The 22,186-nt window shown below is 54.7% G+C and overlaps 1 protein-coding gene across 1 annotated transcript; it reads left to right on the top strand.

The window, feature by feature from the left end:
- The first annotated feature begins 11,289 nt into the window (after positions 1-11,289).
- On the top strand, positions 11,290-17,778 carry LOC140374738 (P2Y purinoceptor 3-like). The gene is made up of 3 exons (XM_072461738.1): positions 11,290-11,710; positions 13,251-13,620; positions 17,251-17,778. Exons 1-3 carry the CDS (start codon positions 11,292-11,294, stop codon positions 17,776-17,778), a joined length of 1,317 nt encoding a protein of 438 aa, XP_072317839.1. The 5' UTR covers positions 11,290-11,291.
- Positions 17,779-22,186: the final 4,408 nt, after the last annotated feature.

The following is a 22,186-nucleotide window of genomic DNA, read 5'->3' on the forward strand; positions in this document are numbered from 1 at the left end:
CGGAGGAGGAGACACGGAGGAGGAGACACGGAGGAGGAGACACGGAGGAGGAGACACGGAGGAGGAGACACGGAGGAGACCGGGGCTGAGGATGCGGCTGGGCCCGGGGAGGATGTGCGGAGGCCGGGGGAACAGAGGAGGAAGAGCCCCGGGAGAAGGCGACGGCACCGGGCTCACGCAGAGGAGAAGGCCGGGCCCCGGGACAGGACAGCGGGCACTCTCCGGAGGACAGAGCGGACCGGGGACACCGGGGACCGAGCGGACCGTCGGTGCAGCGGCGGAGACAGCTGGACGGTCTTCTTCTTCTGACACGTTTGAGGTAAACAAGAGTGTCGCAGCACTGCCGCCTGCTGGAGGAACGTGGAACTGCGCTGTGTGGAGGCCCCTGAGAGCCCGGAGTGTGGAGGCCCCTGAGAGCCCGGAGTGTGGAGGCCCCTGAGAGCCCGGAGTGTGGAGACCCCTGAGAGCCCGGAGTGTGGAGGCCCCTGAGAGCCCGGCGTGTGGAGGCCCCTGAGAGCCCGGAGTGTGGAGGCCCCTGAGAGCCCGGAGTGTGGAGACCCTTGAGAGCCCGGAGTGTGGAGGCCCCTGAGAGCCCGGCGTGTGGAGGCCCCTGAGAGCCCAGAGTGTGGAGGCCCCTGAGAGCCCGGCGTGTGGAGGCCCCTGAGAGCCCGGAGTGTGGAGGCCCCTGAGAGCCCGGAGTGTGGAGGCCCCTGAGAGCCCGGAATGTGGAGGCCCCTGAGAGCCCGGAGTGTGGAGGCCCCTGAGAGCCCGGAGTGTGGAGGCCCCTGAGAGCCCGGAGTGTGGAGGCCCCTGAGAGCCCGGAGTGTGGAGGCCCCTGAGAGCCCGGAGTGTGGAGGCCCCTGAGGAGCTCCCTCATTACAGATTCAGATCCATAACTTCATTCATTCAATTCTACCAATGGTTCCAGTGACTTAAGATAAGATAAGATATTCCTTTATTGTCCACACATGGGGAAATTTCAGTGTTGCAACGCAGTAGATCCAGAGGAAAAGGACAGAAAACTTATAGAACTCTTACAAACAAAAACTCTCATTTCAGAGGTTGAAGGAAAAATAAAGATAAAATTAAATAAAAACAGTGTAAGACAAAATAATACAAATAATAATAATAATGGTAAAATAAACACTCTATTTATAGTTATATGCAAATGAATGTGACATTACTGCACATGGGTATGTCAGTATTGCACATGTGTATGACAGTATTGCACATGGGTATGACAGTATTGCACATGAATGTGACATTACTGCACATGGGTATGTCAGTATTGCACATGGGTATGACAGTATTGCACATGGGTATGACAGTATTGCACATGGGTATGTCAGTATTGCACATGGGTATGTCAGTATTGCACATGGGTATGACAGTATTGCACATGGGTATGTCAGTATTGCACATGGGTATGTCAGTATTGCACATGGGTATGACAGTATTGCACATGGGTGTGTCAGTATTGCACATGGGTATGTCAGTATTGCACATGGGTATGTCAGTATTGCACATGGGTATGTCAGTATTGCACATGGGTATGTCAGTATTGCACATGAATGTGACATTACTGCACATGGGTATGTCAGTATTGCACATGTGTATGACAGTATTGCACATGTGTATGACAGTATTGCACATGGGTATGTCAGTATTGCACATGGGTATGTCAGTATTGCACATGGGTATGTCAGTATTGCACATGGGTATGTCAGTATTGCACATGGGTATGACAGTATTGCACATGGGTGTGTCAGTATTGCACATGGGTATGTCAGTATTGCACATGGGTATGTCAGTATTGCACATGGGTATGTCAGTATTGCACATGGGTATGACAGTATTGCACATGGGTATGTCAGTATTGCACATGGGTATGTCAGTATTGCACATGGGTATGTCAGTATTGCACATGAATGTGACATTACTGCACATGGGTATGTCAGTATTGCACATGGGTATGACAGTATTGCACATGGGTACGTCAGTATTGCACATGGGTATGTCAGTATTGCACATGGGTACGTCAGTATTGCACATGGGTATGACAGTATTGCACATGGGTATGTCAGTATTGCACATGGGTATGACAGTATTGCACATGGGTATATCAGTATTGCCCTTCATTCAGAAGCCCTTTATGATGACTTCACAAACAAGGCCGATTACGTCGCCCAGATCGGCGTCACCGGGGCCCCATCCTGGAGCCAGGCCTTGGATGGGTGCTCGATGGCGAGCGCCTGGTGGCCGGGTCTTACCCCACGGGGCCCGGCCGGGCACAGCCCGAAGGAGTGACGTGGGGCCGCCCTCCCGTGGGCCCACCACCCGCAGGAGGATCCATAAGGGGCCAGTGCAGAGAGATCTGGGCGGCCGTCGACGGCAGGGGCCTCGGCGACCAGATCTCCAGACACAGAGACTATTTCTGGGGACATGGAACGTCCCCTCGCTGGGGGGGAAAGAGCCTGAGCTTGTGCGGGAGATTGAGCGATACCGACTAGATATAGTCGGCCTCACCTCCACGCACAGTTTGGGCTCTGGAACCATCTCCTCGAGAGGGGCTGGACGTTCCACATCTCTGGTGTTGCCCGCGGGGAGAGGCGGCGGGCTGGTGTGGGCTTATAGCCCCTCAGCTCAGCCGCCACGTGTTGGAGTTCACCCTAGTGAACGAGAGGGTCGCGTCCCTCCGCCTTCGGGTGGGGGACAGGTCTCTCACTCTTGGAGTCCTTGGGAGGGGTACTGGACAGTGCACCGACCGGGGACTCCGTTGTTCTACTGGGGGACTTCAACGCCCACGTGGGCAATGACAGTGACACCTGGGGAGGGGTGATCGGGAAGAACGGCTTCCCCAATCTGAACCCGAGCGGTGTTCAGTTATTGGACTTCTGTGCTAGCCACGGATTGTCCATGTTCAAGCACAAGGGTGTTCATCAGTGCACGTGGCACCAGGACACCCTTGGCCGGAGGTCAATGATCGACTTTGTTGTCGTGTCATCTGACCTCCGGCCGCGTGTCTTGGACACTCGGGTGAAGAGAGGGGCAGAGTTGTCAACCGATCACCACCTGGTGGTGAGTTGGATCCGCTGGCGGAGGAGGAAGCCGGACAGACTTGGCAGACCCAAGTGCATTGTGAGGGTCTGTTGGGAACGTCTAGTGGAGCCCTCTGTCAGTAGGGTATTCAACTCGCACCTCCGGGAGAGCTTCTCCCATGTCCCGGGGGAGGCTGGGGACATTGAGTCCGAGTGGACCATGTTCTCCGCCTCCATTGTTGATGCGGCTGCTCGGAGCTGTGGTCGCAAGGTCTCCGGTGCCTGTCGTGGCGGCAACCCCCAAACCCGGTGGTGGACACCGTAAGTAAGGGATGCCGTCAGACTGAAGAAGGAGGCCTATCAGGCCACTCTGGCTTGTGGGTCTCCGGAGGTCATCGACGGGTATCGGCAGGCCAAGCGAGCCGCGGCTCGTGCTGTCGCAGAGAAAAAAACCCGGGCCTGGGAGGAGTTCGGGGAGGCCATGGAGGAGGACTATCGGTCGGCACCAAAGAAATTCTGGCAAACAGTCCGGCGCCTCAGGAGGGGGAAGCAATGCCTCACCAACACCGTTTACGGTGCGGGTGGAGGCCTGCTGACCTCGACTGGGGATGTCGTCGGACGGTGGAAAGAATACTTTGAGGATCTCCTTAATCCCTCAGTCACGTCTTCCGAAGAGGAAGTAGAGACCGGGGACCACCGGGGGTGGTGGTCCCTCTGTTCAAGAAGGGGGACCGGAGGGTGTGTTCCAACTACAGAGGGATCACACTCCTCAGCCTCCCGGGTAAGGTCTATTCCAAGGTACTGGAGAGGAGAATCCGACCGATAGTCGAACCTCGGATTCAGGAGGAGCAGAGTGGTTTTCGTCCAGGTCGTGGAACACTGGACCAGCTCTATACCCTCCATCGGGTGCTCGAAGGTTCATGGGAGTTTGCCCAACCAGTCCACATGTGCTTTGTGGATCTGGAGAAGGCTTTCGACCGTGTCCCTCGGGGTGTCCTTTGGGGGGTGCTCCGGGAGTATGGGGTCCGGGGCCCTTTGCTCAGGGCTGGAGCTGTGTTTGCATTGTCGGCAGTAAGTCAGACCTGTTCCCAGTGCATGTTTGACTCCGCCAGGGCTGCCCTTTGTCACCGGTTCTGTTCATAATTTTAATGGACAGAATTTCTAGGCGCAGTCAGGGGTCGGAGGGTGTCCGGTTTGGGGACCACAGGATCTCATCTCTGCTGTTTGCAGACGATGTTGTCCTGATGGCTCCATCAAACCCGGACCTGCAACATGCACTGGGACGGTTTGCAGCCGAGTGTGAAGCGGCTGGGATGAGAATCAGCTCCAAATCCGAGGCCATGGTTCTCGACCGGAAAAAGGTGTCTTGCCCTCTCCAGGTGGGTGGGGAGTCCTTGCCCCAAGTGGAGGAGTTCAAGTATCTCGGGGTCTTGTTCACGAGTGAGGGAAGGATGGAGCGTGAGATCGACAGTTGGATCGGTGCAGCAGCTGCAGTGATGCAGTCGCTGCATCGGACCGTTGTGGTGAAGAAGGAGCTGAGCCGAAAGGCAAAGCTCTCTATTTACCGGTCGGTCTACGTTCTGACCTCACCTATGGTCATGAGCTTTGGGTAGTGACCGAAAGAACAAGATCGCGGATACAAGCGGTCGAAATGAGTTTCCTCCGCCGTGTAGCTGGGCGCTCCCTTAGAGATAAGGTAAGGAGCTCGGCCACACGGGGGGAGCTCGGAGTAGAGCCGCTGCTCCTCCAGCTGAGGTGGCTCGGGCATCTGTTCCGGAGCCTCCTGGGCGCCTCCCTCGGGAGGTGTTTCAGGCATGTCCCACCGGGAAGAGGCCCCGGGGAAGACCCAGGACACGCCGGAGAGACTATGTCTCTCGGCTGGCCTGGGAACGCCTCGGTATTCCCCCGGAGGAGTTAGAGGAAGTGTCTGGGGAGAGGAAGTCTCCCCAGACACAGAAGAAGGAAGTCTGGGAGTCCCTGCTCAGACTGCTGCCCCCGCGACTCGGCCCCGGATAAAGCGGCAGAAAATGGATGGATGGATGGATATATCAGTATTGCATATGGGTATAGCAGTATTTCACATGGGTATGACAGTATTGCACATGGGTATGACAGTATTGCACATGTGTATGACAGTATTGCACATGGGTATGACAGTATTGCACATGGGTATGACAGTATTGCACATGGGTATGACAGTATTGCACATGGGTATGTCAGTATTGCACATGGGTATGTGAGTATTGCACATGGGTATGACAGTATTGCACATGGGTATGACAGTATTGCACATGGGTATGACAGTATTGCACATGGGTATGACAGTATTGCACATGGGTATGTCAGTATTGCACATGGGTATGTCAGTATTGCACATGGGTATGTGAGTATTGCACATGGGTATGACAGTATTGCACATGGGTATGACAGTATTGCACATGGGTATGACAGTATTGCACATGGGTATGACAGTATTGCACATGGGTGTGACAGTGTATGTTGAAGAGTGTGACAGCAGCAGAAGGACAGACTGTGAAACGTCTCCTTCACACAGCGAGGGTGGATCAGTCACTGAAGCTGCTCTCCAGAGTGGACAGAGTGTCCTGCAGGAGACAGAGTGTCCTGCAGGGGACAGAGTGTCCTGCAGGGGGCGACACTCATGGTCCAGCATAGATGTGAGTTTAGCCAGGACCCTCCTGTCCCCCACCTCCTGCACCGAGTCCAGAGGACAGCCCAGGACGGAGCTTTGTCCAGCCTCTCCCTCTCTGTGATGCTGCTGCTCCAGCAGACCACACCTACAGGAGCTGATGCACCACAGAGTCAGAGAAGGTCTTCAGGAGTGGCCCTGTCAGGAGTGGCCCTGTCAGGAGTGGCCCTGTCAGGAGTGGCCCTGTCACTCCTGAAGACCGAGTCTTCTCAGGAGGTAGAGCCCACTCTGGCTCTTCCTGTACAGTCTGTGTTATGAGTCCAGTCCAGTTTGTGGTTCAGATGAACACCAGGTCCTTGTATGAGTCACTCTCTCAATGTCCCGTCCCTGGATGTTCACTGGTGAGGGGGGCGTGGCCTCTCTGGAAGTCCACCACCATCTCCTTGGTCTTCCCCGTGTTGATGAGGAGGTGGTTCCACAAAGTCCTGCTCCAGTCCTCTGTCCCCCACATCATCGTCGTCCTTAATGAGTCCGATGATGGCAGAGTGGTCAGAGAACTTCTGCAGGACACAGCTGTCCATGTCTGAGGTCTGCAGTGTAGAGGGTGAAAAGAAAGGGCGCGAGGACAGTGCCCTGGGGCCCCCACACTGCAGGTCCCTCACACTGCAGGCCCCCCACACTGCAGGCCCCCCACACTGCAGGCCCCCCACACTGCAGGCCCCCCACACTGCAGGCCCCCCACACTGCAGGCCCCCCACACTGCAGGTCCCTCACACTGCAGGCCCCCCACACTGCAGGCCCCCCACACTGCAGGTCCCACACTGCAGGTCCGAGTGTCAGACACACAGTCCCGGGCTCTCACACACTGGGGTCGGTCCGTGAGGGGTCGTCCAGGATCCACTCTGCAGGTCGTCCTCCACACCAGCCGTCTCCAGCTTGTCCCTCAGGAGCTGATGGCGTTGAAGGCGCTGGAGAGATGAAAGAACAGGATCCTCACAGAGCTGCCAGGCTTCTCCAGGTGAGAGAGAGAGCGGTGCAGCAGGAGATGACGGCGTCCTCCACTCCGATGCCAGGCCGATATGCAAACTGCAGCGGGTCCATGGCTGAGCTCACGGTGGAGCGGAGGTGGTCCAGGACCAGCCGCTCCAGTGTCTTCATCAGGACGTGAGAGCCACTAGCCTGAAGCTGTTGAGGTCTTTGGTGCGCGGTGTCTTAGGCACAGGTACCAGACAAGAGGTCTTCAGACCTGTGGTACCAGCTTCAGGCTCATGTTGAAGACATGCTCCATAACTCCACACAGTTCATCTGCAGGACTTAAGGAGCCTGGAGCTGATGCCTCAGGTCCTGCTGCCTTCCTCACTTTAATCCTCTTCAGCTCTCTCCTGGGTTGGGTTAGTGGGGAGCTGATGGGCCGGAGCAGAGGTGTGAAGAGGAACGGGTGTAGGACATTGTCCAGCTGTGGAAGAGAGAGCATGCAGCTGTGCAGGGGGAGGGGTCTGTGCAGGGGGAGGGATGGGTTCACCCACTGTAGATCCCCCTCCGTCTGGACAGGGGGGACTTTAAAGGACTGAGATGGTTTTCAGGCTCCTCCCACTCCCTGAATGTTCTTCTGCTGCAGCTGCTCCTCCTCTTGTAGCTTCCTCCTCAGCTCCTCCTCACAGACCTCAGCTCCTCCTTGTTCCCTGACCTGAAGGATCTTCTTCTCCTTCAGCAGAGCCTTCAGTTCACGGTTAATCCACGGCTTGTTGTTTGGACTTTGGGCCTTAGGCGGGTTCACTCTCACGTTCAGTCACAACATGGGGAGAACATGCAGACGTTCTTTTTTCTGCGTCCCATGTGGGCCAAACAGACCACATTTGGCCCACTTTGGTCTGTTTGTGACCAATCATATTCAGCCCTGAGGAAAGGGGCGGGTCTAGTTTGAACCTTCCAATATTTTGGGTGAATTTGTAAAACATTTTGAGGTAAAATCATTTTATTTTAAGAATAAAGAGACATTTAGAGTTTAGTCAGAACATAAAGTCCAAAGTGAAGTCACAGACGCTGCAGTCGAGTCTAAGGTTTCATCCAGCGCCGTTTCAATGAGCGTCATCAATAATTCACAGGATCTGAAGGTCGGACTAAACCAGGACTAAGAGGGTCCGACATCAGGACTCAGACCGGGACCAGCCTGGACCCAACTGGACCCAACTGGACCCAACTGGACCCGCCTGGACCCAACTGGACCCGCCTGGACCCAACTGGACCCGCCTGGACCCAACTGGACCCGACCGGGATTAAACCCAGAGTCTGGAAGGAAACATCTGAGACATGGTAAGAACAAACTGGTCCTGGTTTAGACCTGGTTTAGTCCTGGTTTAGTCCTGGTTTAGTCCTGGTTTAGTCCTGGTTTTGTCCTGGTTTTGTCCTGTTTAGTCCTGGTTTAGTCCTGGTTTAGTCCTGGTTTAGTCCTGGTTTAGACCTGGTTTAGTCCTGGTTTAGTCCTGCTTTAGTCCTGCTTTAGTCCTGGTTTTGCCCTGATTTTGTCCTGGTTTGGACTTGGTTTAGACCTGGTTTAGTCCTGGTTTAGACCTGGTTTAGTCCTGGTTTAGGAGCCTCTTTAGTCCTGGTTTAGGAGCCTCTTTAGTCCTGGTTTAGGAGCCTCTTTAGTCCTGGTTTAGGAGCCTCTTTAGTCCTGGTTTAGGAGCCTCTTTAGTCCTGGTTTAGGAGCCTCTTTAGTCCTGGTTTAGGAGCCTCTTTAGTCCTGGTTTAGGAGCCTCTTTAGTCCTGGTTTAGGAGCCTCTTTTGTCCTGGTTTAGGAGCCTCTTTAGTCCTGGTTTAGGAGCCTCTTTAGTCCTGGTTTAGGAGCCTCTTTAGTCCTGGTTTAGGAGCCTCTTTAGTCCTGGTTTAGGAGCCTCTTTAGTCCTGGTTTAGGAGCCTCTTTAGTCCTGGTTTAGGAGCCTCTTTAGTCCTGGTTTAGGAGCCTCTTTAGTCCTGGTTTAGGAGCCTCTTTAGTCCTGGTTTAGGAGCCTCTTTTGTCCTGGTCTTATGTCTCTGGGTCAAAGTGAGATGTTTGTGGAGGAAAAACTGCAGTTAATGATTTTGAGACGAAGAAGCTGCATCAGCAAAAGTAACGGAACTAAGTCCTGAAAAAGACCTGGTTTAGTCCTGTTTTAGTCCTGGTTTAGTCCTGGTTTAGACCTGATTTAGACCTGGTTTAGTCCTGGTTTAGTCCTGGTTTAGTCCTGGTTTAGACCTGATTTAGACCTGGTTTAGTCCTGGTTTAGTCCTGGTTTAGTCCTGGTTTAGACCTGTTTTAGTCCTGTTTTAGTCCTGGTTTAGTCCTGGTTTAGTCCTGGTTTAGTCCTGGTTTAGTCCTGGTTTAGACCTGGTTTAGTCCTGGTTTAGTCCTGGTTTAGACCTGGTTTAGACCTGGTTTAGTCCTGGTTTAGTCCTGGTTTAGACCTGGTTTAGTCCTGGTTTAGTCCTGGTTTAGTCCTGGTTTAGACCTGGTTTAGTCCTGGTTTAGTCCTGGTTTAGTCCTGGTTTAGTCCTGGTTTAGACCTGGTTTAGTCCTGGTTTAGTCCTGGTTTAGTCCTGGTTTAGTCCTGGTTTAGACCTGGTTTAGTCCTGGTTTAGTCCTGGTTTAGACCTGATTTAGTCCTGGTTTAGTCCTGGTTTAGTCCTGGTTTAGACCTGGTTTAGTCCTGGTTTAGTCCTGGTTTAGTCCTGGTTTAGTCCTGGTTTAGACCTGGTTTAGTCCTGGTTTAGTCCTTGTTTAGACCTGGTTTAGTCCTGGTTTAGTCCTGGTTTTTGGAAACTGTATTAAACGTTAATATTCGTCATGAATTTATTCTTTCTTTGTTTCTTTCTGCAGGATTTTCACAGGAATTTATCGAAAATGAGGGAAACTTTTCAGGTGGAATTCTGATCGAAACCAGGACTAAACCAGGACTAAACCAGGTCTAAACCAGGTCTAAACCAGGTCTAAATCAGGTCTAAACCAGGACTAAACCAGGACTAAACCAGGACTAAACCAGGACTAAACCAGGTCTAAACCAGGACTAAACCAGGTCTAAACCAGGACTAAACCAGGACTAAACCAGGACTAAACCAGGACTAAACCAGGACTAAACCAGGACTAAACCAGGTCTAAATCAGGTCTAAACCAGGACTAAACCAGGACTAAACCAGGACTAAACCAGGACTAAACCAGGACTAAACAAGGTCTAAACCAGGACTAAACCAGGTCTAAACCAGGACTAAACCAGGACTAAACCAGGACTAAACCAGGTCTAAACAAGGACTAAACCAGGACTAAACCAGGACTAAACCAGGACTAAACCAGGTCTAAACCAGGACTAAACCAGGTCTAAACCAGGTCTAAACCAGGACTAAACCAGGTCTAAACCAGGACTAAACCAGGTCCAAACCAGGTCTAAACCAGGACTAAACCAGGACAAAACCAGGTCTAAACCAGGTCTAAATCAGGTCTAAACCAGGACTAAACCAGGTCTAAACCAGGACTAAACCAGGTCTAAACCAGGACTAAACCAGGACTAAACCAGGTCTAAACCAGGTCTAAACCAGGACTAAACAAGGTCTAAACCAAGACTAAACCAGGACTAAACCAAGACTAAACCAGGACTAAACCAAGTCTAAATCAGGTCTAAACCAGGACTAAACCAGGTCTAAACCAGGACTAAACTAGGTCTAAACCAGGACTAAACCAGGACTAAACCAGGTCTAAACCAGGACTAAACCAGGACTAAACCAGGTCTAAACCAGGTCTAAACCAGGACTAAACTAGGTCCAAACCAGGACTAAACCAGGTCTAAACCAGGTCTAAACCAGGACTAAACCAGGTCTAACCCAGGTCTAAACCAGGACTAAACCAGGTCTAAACCAGGACTAAACTAGGTCCAAACCAGGACTAAACCAGGTCTAAACCAGGTCTAAACCAGGACTAAACCAGGTCTAAACAAGGACTAAACCAGGACTAAACCAGGACTAAACCAGGACTAAACCAGGTCTAAACCAGGTCTAAACCAGGACTAAACCAGGTCTAAACCAGGACTAAACCAGGTCCAAACCAGGTCTAAACCAGGACTAAACCAGGACAAAACCAGGTCTAAACCAGGTCTAAATCAGGTCTAAACCAGGACTAAACCAGGTCTAAACCAGGACTAAACCAGGTCTAAACCAGGACTAAACCAGGACTAAACCAGGTCTAAACCAGGTCTAAACCAGGACTAAACAAGGTCTAAACCAAGACTAAACCAGGACTAAACCAAGACTAAACCAGGACTAAACCAAGTCTAAATCAGGTCTAAACCAGGACTAAACCAGGTCTAAACCAGGACTAAACCAGGTCTAAACCAGGACTAAACTAGGTCTAAACCAGGACTAAACCAGGACTAAACCAGGACTAAACCAGGACTAAACCAGGTCTAAACCAGGTCTAAACCAGGACTAAACTAGGTCCAAACCAGGACTAAACCAGGTCTAAACCAGGTCTAAACCAGGACTAAACCAGGTCTAACCCAGGTCTAAACCAGGACTAAACCAGGACTAAACCAGGTCTAACCCAGGTCTAAACCACAGTGTGAGACACACTAAGGTCAACGATGCCAAATGGCTCATCCTCTGCATCGGAGCGGCCCCTGGTGTCGTGGGAGCGGCCCCTGGTGTCGTGGGAGCGGCCCCTGGTGCCGCCCGCTCGCCCCTGCAGCATAGACGAGTCCTACAAGTACGTGTTCCTTCCCGTGTGCTACTCGCTGACCTTCGTGTTCTCGCTGACGCTGAACTCGGTGGTTCTGTCGCGCTCGTGTCGCGTCCGGCGTCGCTGGACCACGTCGCTCACGTACATGGTCAACCTGGCGTCCACCGACCTGATGTACGGCCTGTCGCTGCCCTTCCTCGTCCACAGCTACATCCTCCACGACCGCTGGGTGTTCGGCGACTTCATGTGCCGTCTCGTGCGATTTCTCTTCTACTTCAACCTCTACTGCTCCATCTTCTTCCTCACCTGCATCTCCGTGCACAGGTGAGTCTCCACCCACTCGTGAGTCTCCACCCCCTCGTGAGTCTCCACCCCCTCGTGAGCCTCCACCCACTCGTGAGTCTCCACCCACTCGTGAGTCTCCACCCCCTCGTGAGTCTCCACCCACTCGTGAGTCTCCACCCCCTCGTGAGTCTCCACCCACTCGTGAGTCTCCACCCACTCGTGAGTCTCCACCCCCTCGTGAGTCTCCACCCACTCGTGAGTCTCCACCCCCTCGTGAGTCTCCACCCCCTCGTGAGCCTCCACCCACTCGTGAGTCTCCACCCCCTCGTGAGTCTCCACCCCCTCGTGAGTCTCCACCCACTCGTGAGTCTCCACCCCCTCGTGAGTCTCCACCCACTCGTGAGTCTCCAACCACTCGTGAGTCTCCACCCACTCGTGAGTCTCCACCCACTCGTGAGTCTCCACCCCCTCGTGAGTCTCCACCCACTCGTGAGTCTCCACCCACTCGTGAGTCTCCACCCCCTCGTGAGTCTCCACCCCCTCGTGAGTCTCCACCCACTCGTGAGTCTCCACCCCCTCGTGAGTCTCCACCCACTCGTGAGTCTCCACCCACTCGTGAGTCTCCACCCACTCTTGAGTCTCCACCCACTCGTGAGTCTCCACCCACTCGTGAGCCTCCACCCCCTCGTGAGTCTCCACCCACTCGTGAGTCTCCACCCACTCGTGAGTCTCCACCCACTCGTGAGCCTCCACCCCCTCGTGAGTCTCCACCCACTCGTGAGCCTCCACCCCCTCGTGAGTCTCCACCCACTCGTGAGTCTCCACCCCCTCGTGAGTCTCCACCCCCTCGTGAGCCTCCACCCACTCGTGAGTCTCCACCCCCTCGTGAGTCTCCACCCCCTCGTGAGTCTCCACCCACTCGTGAGTCTCCACCCCCTCGTGAGTCTCCACCCACTCGTGAGTCTCCACCCCCTCGTGAGTCTCCACCCCCTGTGTAAAAACAGCCCCCCCTCGTGCTCCTTCTGTGGTCACATCACACAGATGGGAAAACAAAAGGCGAGTCAGGCCCAGTCTGAGAAATGTGACTCATATTCTCAGGTCCAGTCGACTGAAACTAGTGCTGAAGATCCTCATGGAACATTCATCATCTTATTTATTTGTATAATAGTATCATCATGATTATAATTGGTACTCTGCACATAGTCCAGATGGCGCTGCCACGCCCTCATGGTGTGTGTGGTCAGACGGTGCAGAGTCGTGACACTTGGATCACGTGTGACGCTCCTGAAGAGGAAACTTCAGAGTTCTACGTTACTTTCATTGGGACGTGTTTCTCTCGTTGCTATGGCAACGCTGTCAGAACGATGGCTTTGATCGAGACGCCCTAAAATGAATTTTGGGCCACATTTTGAAAAGTGGAGTAAAACAACATTTTGATGTAAAAGATGATTTCCAGTGAAGGAGGCGCTACAGCCCGAGGACGAGCTCTAAACCGGACCAACAAGAGAGAGAGAGAGAGATGTGTGGGACATAATGGCCCCTAATGACTCAGTCCTGCCTGTGCCTCTTTGGCCCTCAGGTACCTGGGCATCTGCCACCCCATGAGGACCATATCACTGGAGAGTAAAGGCGTGGTCCGCCTCGTGTGCGCCCTCGTGTGGCTGGTGGTGTTCGCTCTCACTTGCCCCATCTTCCGCTTCGCTCAGACCGGCCTGTTGTCCCGCGCCAAGACCCCAGACCAGGACCTAAACCAGGACCTAAACCAGGACTGGCCCCAGGACCGGCCCCGGGACCTGCGGGCCGGTCCAAACTCCTCCTTGGACCCGTACCTGAACTGCTGGGACGACGCCATCGACCAGGAGTTCGCCGACTACGTCCCGTACGGCGTGGTCCTGCACCTGCTCGGCTTCTTCCTGCCCTTCGTCATCATCGCCTGGTCCTACTCACAGGTCAGAGGTCGCTGCATTTTAGGGTTCAATAGTTATGAAAAGAAACATCACATGTGTACGATCTTCACAGCTCCAGAATGACCCTTAAATAAGATAAGATAATCCTTTAATGTCCACACAGGGACATGTCCACATAGGGACATGTTGTCCACACAGGGACATGTCCACACAGGGACAAGTCCACACAGGGACATGTCCACACAGGGACATGTTGTCCACACAGGGACATGTCCACACAGGGACATGTTGTCCACAAAGGGACATGTTGTCCACACAGGGACATGTCCACACAGGGACATGTTGTCCCCACAGAGACATGTCCACACAGGGACATGTTGTCAAACAGGGACATGTTGTCCACACAGAGACATGTCCACACAGGGACATGTCCACACAGGGACATGTTGTCCACACAGGGACATGTTGTCCACACAGAGACATGTCCACACAGGGACATGTTGTCAAACAGGGACATGTTGTCCACACAGAGACATGTCCACACAGGGACATGTCCACACAGGGACATGTTGTCCACACAGGGACATGTTGTCCACACAGAGACATGTCCACACAGGGACATGTTGTCCACACAGGGACATGTTGTCCACACAGAGACATATCCACACAGGGACATGTCCACACAGGGACATCTTGTCCACACAGAGACATGTCCACACAGGGACATATCCACACAGGGACATGTTGTCCACACAGAGACATGTTGTCCACACAGGGACATGTCCACACAGGGACATGTCCACACAGGGACATGTTGTCCACACAGGGACATGTTGTCCACACAGGGACATGTCCACACAGGGACATGTTGTCCACACAGGGATATGTCCACACAGGGAAATGTTGTCCACACAGGGATATGTTGTCCACACAGGGACATGTCCACACAGGGACATGTCCACACAGGGACATGTTGTCCACACAGGGACATGTTGTCCACACAGAGACATGTCCACACAGGGACATGTTGTCCACACAGGGACATGTTGTCCACACAGAGACATGTCCACACAGGGACATGTTGTCCACACAGGGACATGTTGTCCACACAGAGACATATCCACACAGGGACATGTCCACACAGGGACATGTTGTCCACACAGAGACATGTCCACACAGGGACATGTCCACACAGGGACATGTCCACACAGGGACATGTTGTCCACACAGAGACATGTTGTCCACACAGGGACATGTCCACACAGGGACATGTCCACACAGGGACATGTTGTCCACACAGGGACATGTTGTCCACACAGGGACATGTCCACACAGGGACATGTTGTCCACACAGGGATATGTCCACACAGGGAAATGTTGTCCACACAGGGACATGTCCACACAGGGACATGTCCACACAGGGACATGTTGTCCACACAGGGACATGTTGTCCACACAGAGACATGTCCACACAGGGACATGTTGTCCACACAGGGACATGTTGTCCACACAGGGACGTTGTCCACACAGGGACATGTCCACACAGGGACATGTTGCCCACACAGGGACATGTCCACACAGGGACATGTGGTTGTTGCAGTAGAAACAGGAGGAAAAGGACAGATTATAGGAAGTTTCTTAATAGAAGAAAAACTCTTCTGAACAAAACTCCTCATGTCTTAAAAGGGAAAAGAGGGTGAAATCAAATAAAATAGATAATAAAAATAAAAGATAAATATAGCCGCAAGCGGCAATGATCGGCCCTTGCCACGCCGCAAGAGGAGGGGGCGTGGCTAACGCGCCCCAATGGTCCTTTTATTACGCCTACTGCTGAATCTGTGACGCTGTCACATCTTCTCCCCTTTGTTTTACATCAAAAAGCAATTCTATTTTGAATTCTTGGCAAAATGTGCGGCTCTGCCGCACAGACACCGTGACTTTTTGAATAAAAATGTGGATAACTTTTACCCCTGAAGATGAGTCTCACCAAATTTCAGGCTAATAGGGCTAACGCCCTAAGTTCGTAAAAGTACGACATTTGGAAAAACTCCTGAGTCCTGCTTAGCCATTTTTGAAGCAATATGGCCGACATTTGGTTGGGTGGACGGCGTTGCCGTAATAATATTTTTTACTTCTCTTGTCACCATCTACCTCTGCGCCAAATTTCATGATTCTACGATCAGATTTTATTCATATCTCTCAATGCATTTTTGGTACATTTGAGGGCGCTGACGCGCCAATTTTTTTTATTTTAGAAAAGGGAAATAGCCAGAATGTAGAGAGGCACGATTTTTAGAGGTGTGCAAATTTTTGTGACTTTTCGTCAATGTTCACTGGGTGAAAAATAGGGGGGTTGGTCCCGAGAAGAAAGAAAGAATAATATTCCGATGCGAAAACAATGTTTCCCATTTTTCAAATATCATAAACTATACATTTTCGGAAAGCGCTCGCGCTTTCCTACCTCATGGTGTGGGTCCCTGGTCACTGAGGGGTACTTTTGTTAATTTTGAGTGGGCTCCGCCCACTTTGTGTTTTTGGCCCTCTAAACAGTAATAATGTTACATTTTTGCATTACATGTTTATATGAACGGAACATGCAAGAGATGGAACGTATTCATGAGCTACTTAGAGCAAATGAGTGCTTTATATGGGGATGACGACCGTGTTTAGTGCGCACTTTTGTTCCATTTTCCTACAACTAATTAGTCTGCACGGGGCGTGCGTGAGTGGAGGAGTGCGTTAGTGAGTGTTTGGAAGTGGGCGAGCGCTTCGCGCTCGATTTCGTGCGCACTATGTGCGCACTTTTGCAGCCGTGCTTCGCACGGCCTTACGAGAATAATAGGCCTCTCGCAGCTTGTGGCGCTCGGGCCTAATAATGATAATAGAATAAAATAAAAATAAAATAAAGTAAAAATAACTAGCACAAGACTAGGTAATACTATTAGCAGGTAAGTAAACAGAATAAGAAAAACAAAATAGAACACTCTTATTTACAGGTAAGAGTGTTCTATTTTGTTTTTATACGGTTTACTTACCTGATAATAGTTTGTAAACCGTATAAAATGATCCTTAAATGATCTTGATTTGACAAAGTTCAAAGTTCAGTAGTTTGTGGTTGTTGCTCTGCAGATCAGCACACAGGGGAGGGGCTAAGCACAGGGGAGGGGCTAAAGACAGGGGAGGGGCTAAGCACAGGGGAGGGGCTAAGCACAGGGGAGGGGCTAAGCACAGGGGAGGGGCTAAGCACAGGGGAGGGGCTAAGCACAGGGGAGGGGCTAAAGACAGGGGAGGGGCTAAGCACAGGGGAGGGGCTAAGCACAGGGGAGGGGCTAAGCACAAGGGAGGGGCTAAGTACAGGGGAGGGGCTAAGCACAGGGGGGGCTAAGCACAGGGGAGGGGCTAAGCACAGGGGAGGGGCTAAGCACAAGGGAGGGGCTAAGTACAGGGGAGGGGCTAAGCACAGGGGGGGCTAAGCACAGGGGAGGAGCTAAGTACAGAGGAGGGGCTAACCACAGGGGAGGGGCTAAGCACAGGGGAGGGGCTAAAGACAGGGGCGGGGCTACGTAGAGGGGAGGGGCTCAAATCAAACTTTGACTCAAACATAAACGGATCAAAACACTTGAACTGAAACTTGTCACAATTATGGATTAACCGCACGATCTCGACTTCCAGGTGGTCCGCACGATCTTCCGGACGCTGCGCTCGCCGCCGTCGTCCGTGGAGGAGGGCGCGGCCGGCGGCAGAGACACGCCCCGCCAGCGCACGTCCGTGTCCATCTCCGAGTCGCAGTATTCGCACTACATCCGCCGCCGCAGGAAGTCCATCAAAACCATCGTGACCATCACGCTGCTGTTCGCGCTCTGCTTCCTGCCGTTCCACGTCACGCGCACGCTCTTCCTGCTCCTGAAACGCGCCAAGATCGGCGACTGCGGCGCCATCAAGGCCGTGTCCATCTGCTACAAAGTGACACGCCCGCTGGCTTCCTGTAACGCCTGGCTCAACGCGCTGCTCTACTTCCTGACCGGGGACAAGGGCGCCCCCTGCTGCCGGAGGGCGGGGCCCGCGCTCAGACGGGAGGGCGCCCTCTGGTGGCCGCTGGCGAAGCTGAAGAAAGACGTGATCGGCGAAGACGAGCCGGCGGAGGAGAAGGTGCAGCGAGAGACGCACGAAGAGTCCAAGTCCTCCAGGATCGTCCTCTGAGCCAATCAGCCAGATGCCCTTCCTGAGACTGAAAGGGGCGGAGCTTTGACTCTGGGCGGAGCTTTATGTCCGGCTGGTGATAATGATGTAAACAACCATCGTCGTTAGATTAGATTGTGGAAATGTGGGAGAAAAAGGTGTGATTCAGTTTTTATATTATTTTCAAGAAAAATCCAAATGTAAAATTCAATTCATTCAATAAAAGTCCATTTGTTTGTAACTGTGTGTGAGAGGAAGAGCGCCCCCTGTGTGTGAGAGGAAGAGCGCCCCCTGTGTGTGAGAGGAAGAGCGCCCCCTGTGTGTGAGAGGAAGAGCGCCCCCTGTGTGTGAGAGGAAGAGCGCCCCCTGTGTGTGAGAGGAAGAGCGCCCCCTGTGTGTGTGAGGAAGAGCGCCCCCTGTGTGTGAGAGGAAGAGCGCCCCCTGTGTGTGAGAGGAAGAGCGCCCCCTGTGTGTGAGAGAGGAAGAGCGCCCCCTGTGTGTGAGAGGAAGAGCGCCCCCTGTGTGTGTGAGAGGAAGAGCGCCCCCTGTGTGTGAGAGAGGAAGAGCGCCCCCTGTGTGTGAGAGAGGAAGAGCGCCCCCTGTGTGTGAGAGAGGAAGAGCGCCCCCTGTGTGTGAGAGAGGAAGAGCGCCCCCTGTGTGTGAGAGGAAGAGCGCCCCCTGTGTGTGAGAGAGGAAGAGCGCCCCCTGTGTGTGAGAGGAAGAGCGCCCCCTGTGTGTGAGAGGAAGAGCGCCCCCTGTGTGTGTGAGAGGAAGAGCGCCCCCTGTGTGTGAGAGAGGAAGAGCGCCCCCTGTGTGTGAGAGAGGAAGAGCGCCCCCTGTGTGTGTGAGAGGAAGAGTGCCCCCCGTGTGTGTGAGAGGAAGAGCGCCCCCTGTGTGTGTGAGAGGAAGAGCGCCCCCTGTGTGTGTGAGAGGAAGAGCGCCCCCTGTGTGTGTGTGAGGAAGAGCGCCCCCTGTGTGTGAGAGAGGAAGAGCGCCCCCTGTGTGTGAGAGAGGAAGAGCGCCCCCTGTGTGTGAGAGAGGAAGAGCGCCCCCTGTGTGTGTGAGAGGAAGAGCGCCCCCTGTGTGTGAGAGGAAGAGCGCCCCCTGTGTGTGAGAGGAAGAGCGCCCCCTGTGTGTGAGAGGAAGAGCGCCCCCTGTGTGTGAGAGGAAGAGCGCCCCCTGTGTGAGAGAGGAAGAGCGCCCCCTGTGTGTGAGAGGAAGAGCGCCCCCTGTGTGTGAGAGGAAGAGCGCCCCCTGTGTGTGAGAGGAAGAGCGCCCCCTGTGTGTGAGAGGAAGAGCGCCCCCTGTGTGTGAGAGAGGAAGAGCGCCCCCTGTGTGTGAGAGGAAGAGCGCCCCCGAGCGCCCCCTGTGTGTGTGAGGAAGAGCGCCCCCTGTGTGTGAGAGGAAGAGCGCCCCCTGTGTGTGAGAGGAAGAGCGCCCCCTGTGTGTGTGAGGAAGAGCGCCCCCTGTGTGTGAGAGAGGAAGAGCGCCCCCTGTGTGTGAGAGAGGAAGAGCGCCCCCTGTGTGTGAGAGGAAGAGCGCCCCCTGTGTGTGAGAGAGGAAGAGCGCCCCCTGTGTGTGAGAGGAAGAGCGCCCCCTGTGTGTGAGAGAGGAAGAGCGCCCCCTGTGTGTGAGAGGAAGAGCGCCCCCTGTGTGTGTGAGAGGAAGAGCGCCCCCTGTGTGTGAGAGGAAGAGCGCCCCCTGTGTGTGTGAGGAAGAGCGCCCCCTGTGTGTGAGAGGAAGAGCGCCCCCTGTGTGTGAGAGAGGAAGAGCGCCCCCTGTGTGTGAGAGGAAGAGCGCCCCCTGTGTGTGAGAGAGGAAGAGCGCCCCCTGTGTGTGAGAGAGGAAGAGCGCCCCCTGTGTGTGTGAGAGGAAGAGCGCCCCCTGTGTGTGAGAGAGGAAGAGCGCCCCCTGTGTGTGTGAGAGGAAGAGCGCCCCCTGTGTGTGTGAGAGGAAGAGCGCCCCCTGTGTGTGTGAGAGGAAGAGCGCCCCCTGTGTGTGAGAGAGGAAGAGCGCCCCCTGTGTGTGAGAGGAAGAGCGCCCCCTGTGTGAGAGAGGAAGAGCGCCCCCTGTGTGTGAGAGAGGAAGAGCGCCCCCTGTGTGTGTGAGGAAGAGCGCCCCCTGTGTGTGTGTGAGAGGAAGAGCGCCCCCTGTGTGTGAGAGGAAGAGCGCCCCCTGTGTGTGAGAGAGGAAGAGCGCCCCCTGTGTGTGAGAGAGGAAGAGCGCCCCCTGTGTGTGAGAGAGGAAGAGCGCCCCCTGTGTGTGAGAGAGGAAGAGCGCTCCCTGTGTGTGTGAGAGGAAGAGCGCCCCCTGTGTGTGAGAGAGGAAGAGCGCCCCCTGTGTGTGAGAGGAAGAGCGCCCCCTGTGTGTGAGAGGAAGAGCGCCCCCTGTGTGAGAGAGAGGAAGAGCGCCCCCTGTGTGTGAGAGAGGAAGAGCGCCCCCTGTGTGTGAGAGGAAGAGCGCCCCCTGTGTGTGTGAGGAAGAGCGCCCCCTGTGTGTGTGTGAGAGGAAGAGCGCCCCCTGTGTGTGTGAGAGGAAGAGCGCCCCCTGTGTGTGAGAGAGGAAGAGCGCCCCCTGTGTGTGAGAGAGGAAGAGCGCCCCCTGTGTGTGAGAGAGGAAGAGCGCCCCCTGTGTGTGAGAGGAAGAGCGCCCCCTGTGTGTGAGAGAGGAAGAGCGCCCCCTGTGTGTGAGAGAGGAAGAGCGCCCCCTGTGTGTGAGAGAGGAAGAGCGCCCCCTGTGTGTGAGAGGAAGAGCGCCCCCTGTGTGTGAGAGAGGAAGAGCGCCCCCTGTGTGTGAGAGGAAGAGCGCCCCCTGTGTGTGTGAGAGGAAGAGCGCCCCCTGTGTGTGAGAGGAAGAGCGCCCCCTGTGTGTGTGAGAGGAAGAGCGCCCCCTGTGTGTGAGAGAGGAAGAGCGCCCCCTGTGTGTGAGAGAGGAAGAGCGCCCCCTGTGTGTGTGAGAGGAAGAGCGCCCCCTGTGTGTGTGAGAGGAAGAGCGCCCCCTGTGTGTGTGAGAGGAAGAGCGCCCCCTGTGTGTGTGTGAGGAAGAGCGCCCCCTGTGTGTGTGAGAGGAAGAGCGCCCCCTGTGTGTGTGAGGAAGAGCGCCCCCTGTGTGTGTGAGAGGAAGAGCGCCCCCTGTGTGTGTGAGGAAGAGCGCCCCCTGTGTGTGAGAGAGGAAGAGCGCCCCCTGTGTGTGAGAGAGGAAGAGCGCCCCCTGTGTGTGAGAGAGGAAGAGCGCCCCCTGTGTGTGTGAGAGGAAGAGCGCCCCCTGTGTGTGAGAGAGGAAGAGCGCCCCCTGTGTGTGAGAGAGGAAGAGCGCCCCCTGTGTGTGAGAGTGGAAGAGCGCCCCCTGTGTGTGTGAGAGGAAGAGCGCCCCCTGTGTGTGAGAGAGGAAGAGCGCCCCCTGTGTGTGTGAGAGGAAGAGCGCCCCCTGTGTGTGTGTGAGGAAGAGCGCCCCCTGTGTGTGAGAGAGGAAGAGCGCCCCCTGTGTGTGAGAGGAAGAGCGCCCCCTGTGTGTGAGAGAGGAAGAGCGCCCCCTGTGTGTGAGAGAGGAAGAGCGCCCCCTGTGTGTGTGAGAGGAAGAGCGCCCCCTGTGTGTGAGAGAGGAAGAGCGCCCCCTGTGTGTGAGAGAGGAAGAGCGCCCCCTGTGTGTGAGAGAGGAAGAGCGCCCCCTGTGTGTGAGAGTGGAAGAGCGCCCCCTGTGTGTGAGAGGAAGTGCGCCCCCTGTGTGTGAGAGGAAGAGCGCCCCCTGTGTGTGAGAGAGGAAGAGCGCCCCCTGTGTGTGAGAGGAAGAGCGCCCCCTGTGTGTGAGAGGAAGAGCGCCCCCTGTGTGTGAGAGAGGAAGAGCGCCCCCTGTGTGTGAGAGGAAGAGCGCCCCCTGTGTGTGAGAGGAAGAGCGCCCCCTGTGTGTGAGAGAGGAAGAGCGCCCCCTGTGTGTGAGAGAGGAAGAGCGCCCCCTGTGTGAGAGAGAGGAAGAGCGCCCCCTGTGTGTGAGAGGAAGAGCGCCCCCTGTGTGTGTGAGAGGAAGAGCGCCCCCTGTGTGTGAGAGGAAGAGCGCCCCCTGTGTGTGAGAGGAAGAGCGCCCCCTGTGTGTGAGAGGAAGAGCGCCCCCTGTGTGTGAGAGGAAGAGCGCCCCCTGTGTGTGAGAGGAAGAGCGCCCCCTGTGTGTGTGAGAGGAAGAGCGCCCCCTGTGTGTGTGAGAGGAAGAGCGCCCCCTGTGTCTGTGAGAGGAAGAGCGCCCCCTGTGTGTGTGAGAGGAAGAGCGCCCCCTGTGTGTGAGAGAGGAAGAGCGCCCCCTGTGTGTGTGAGAGGAAGAGCGCCCCCTGTGTGAGAGAGGAAGAGCGCCCCCTGTGTGTGAGAGGAAGAGCGCCCCCTGTGTGAGAGAGGAAGAGCGCCCCCTGTGTGTGTGAGAGGAAGAGCGCCCCCTGTGTGAG

Source organism: Eucyclogobius newberryi, unplaced genomic scaffold (assembly GCF_026437365.1).
Source record: "Eucyclogobius newberryi isolate DKJ021-1_F unplaced genomic scaffold, fEucNew1.0.hap1 SCAF_31, whole genome shotgun sequence".
Taxonomy (NCBI): domain Eukaryota; kingdom Metazoa; phylum Chordata; class Actinopteri; order Gobiiformes; family Gobiidae; genus Eucyclogobius; species Eucyclogobius newberryi.

Excerpts from the sequence above, each read along its gene's own strand:
- LOC140374738 (XM_072461738.1), top strand. The coding sequence starts at position 11,292 with ATGCCAAATGGCTCATCCTCTGCATCGGAGCGGCCCCTGGTGTCGTGG. Across the intron at positions 11,711-13,250 it reads ACCTGCATCTCCGTGCACAG|GTACCTGGGCATCTGCCACC; the intron begins GTGAGTCTCCAC and ends TTTGGCCCTCAG. Across the intron at positions 13,621-17,250 it reads TCGCCTGGTCCTACTCACAG|GTGGTCCGCACGATCTTCCG; the intron begins GTCAGAGGTCGC and ends CTCGACTTCCAG.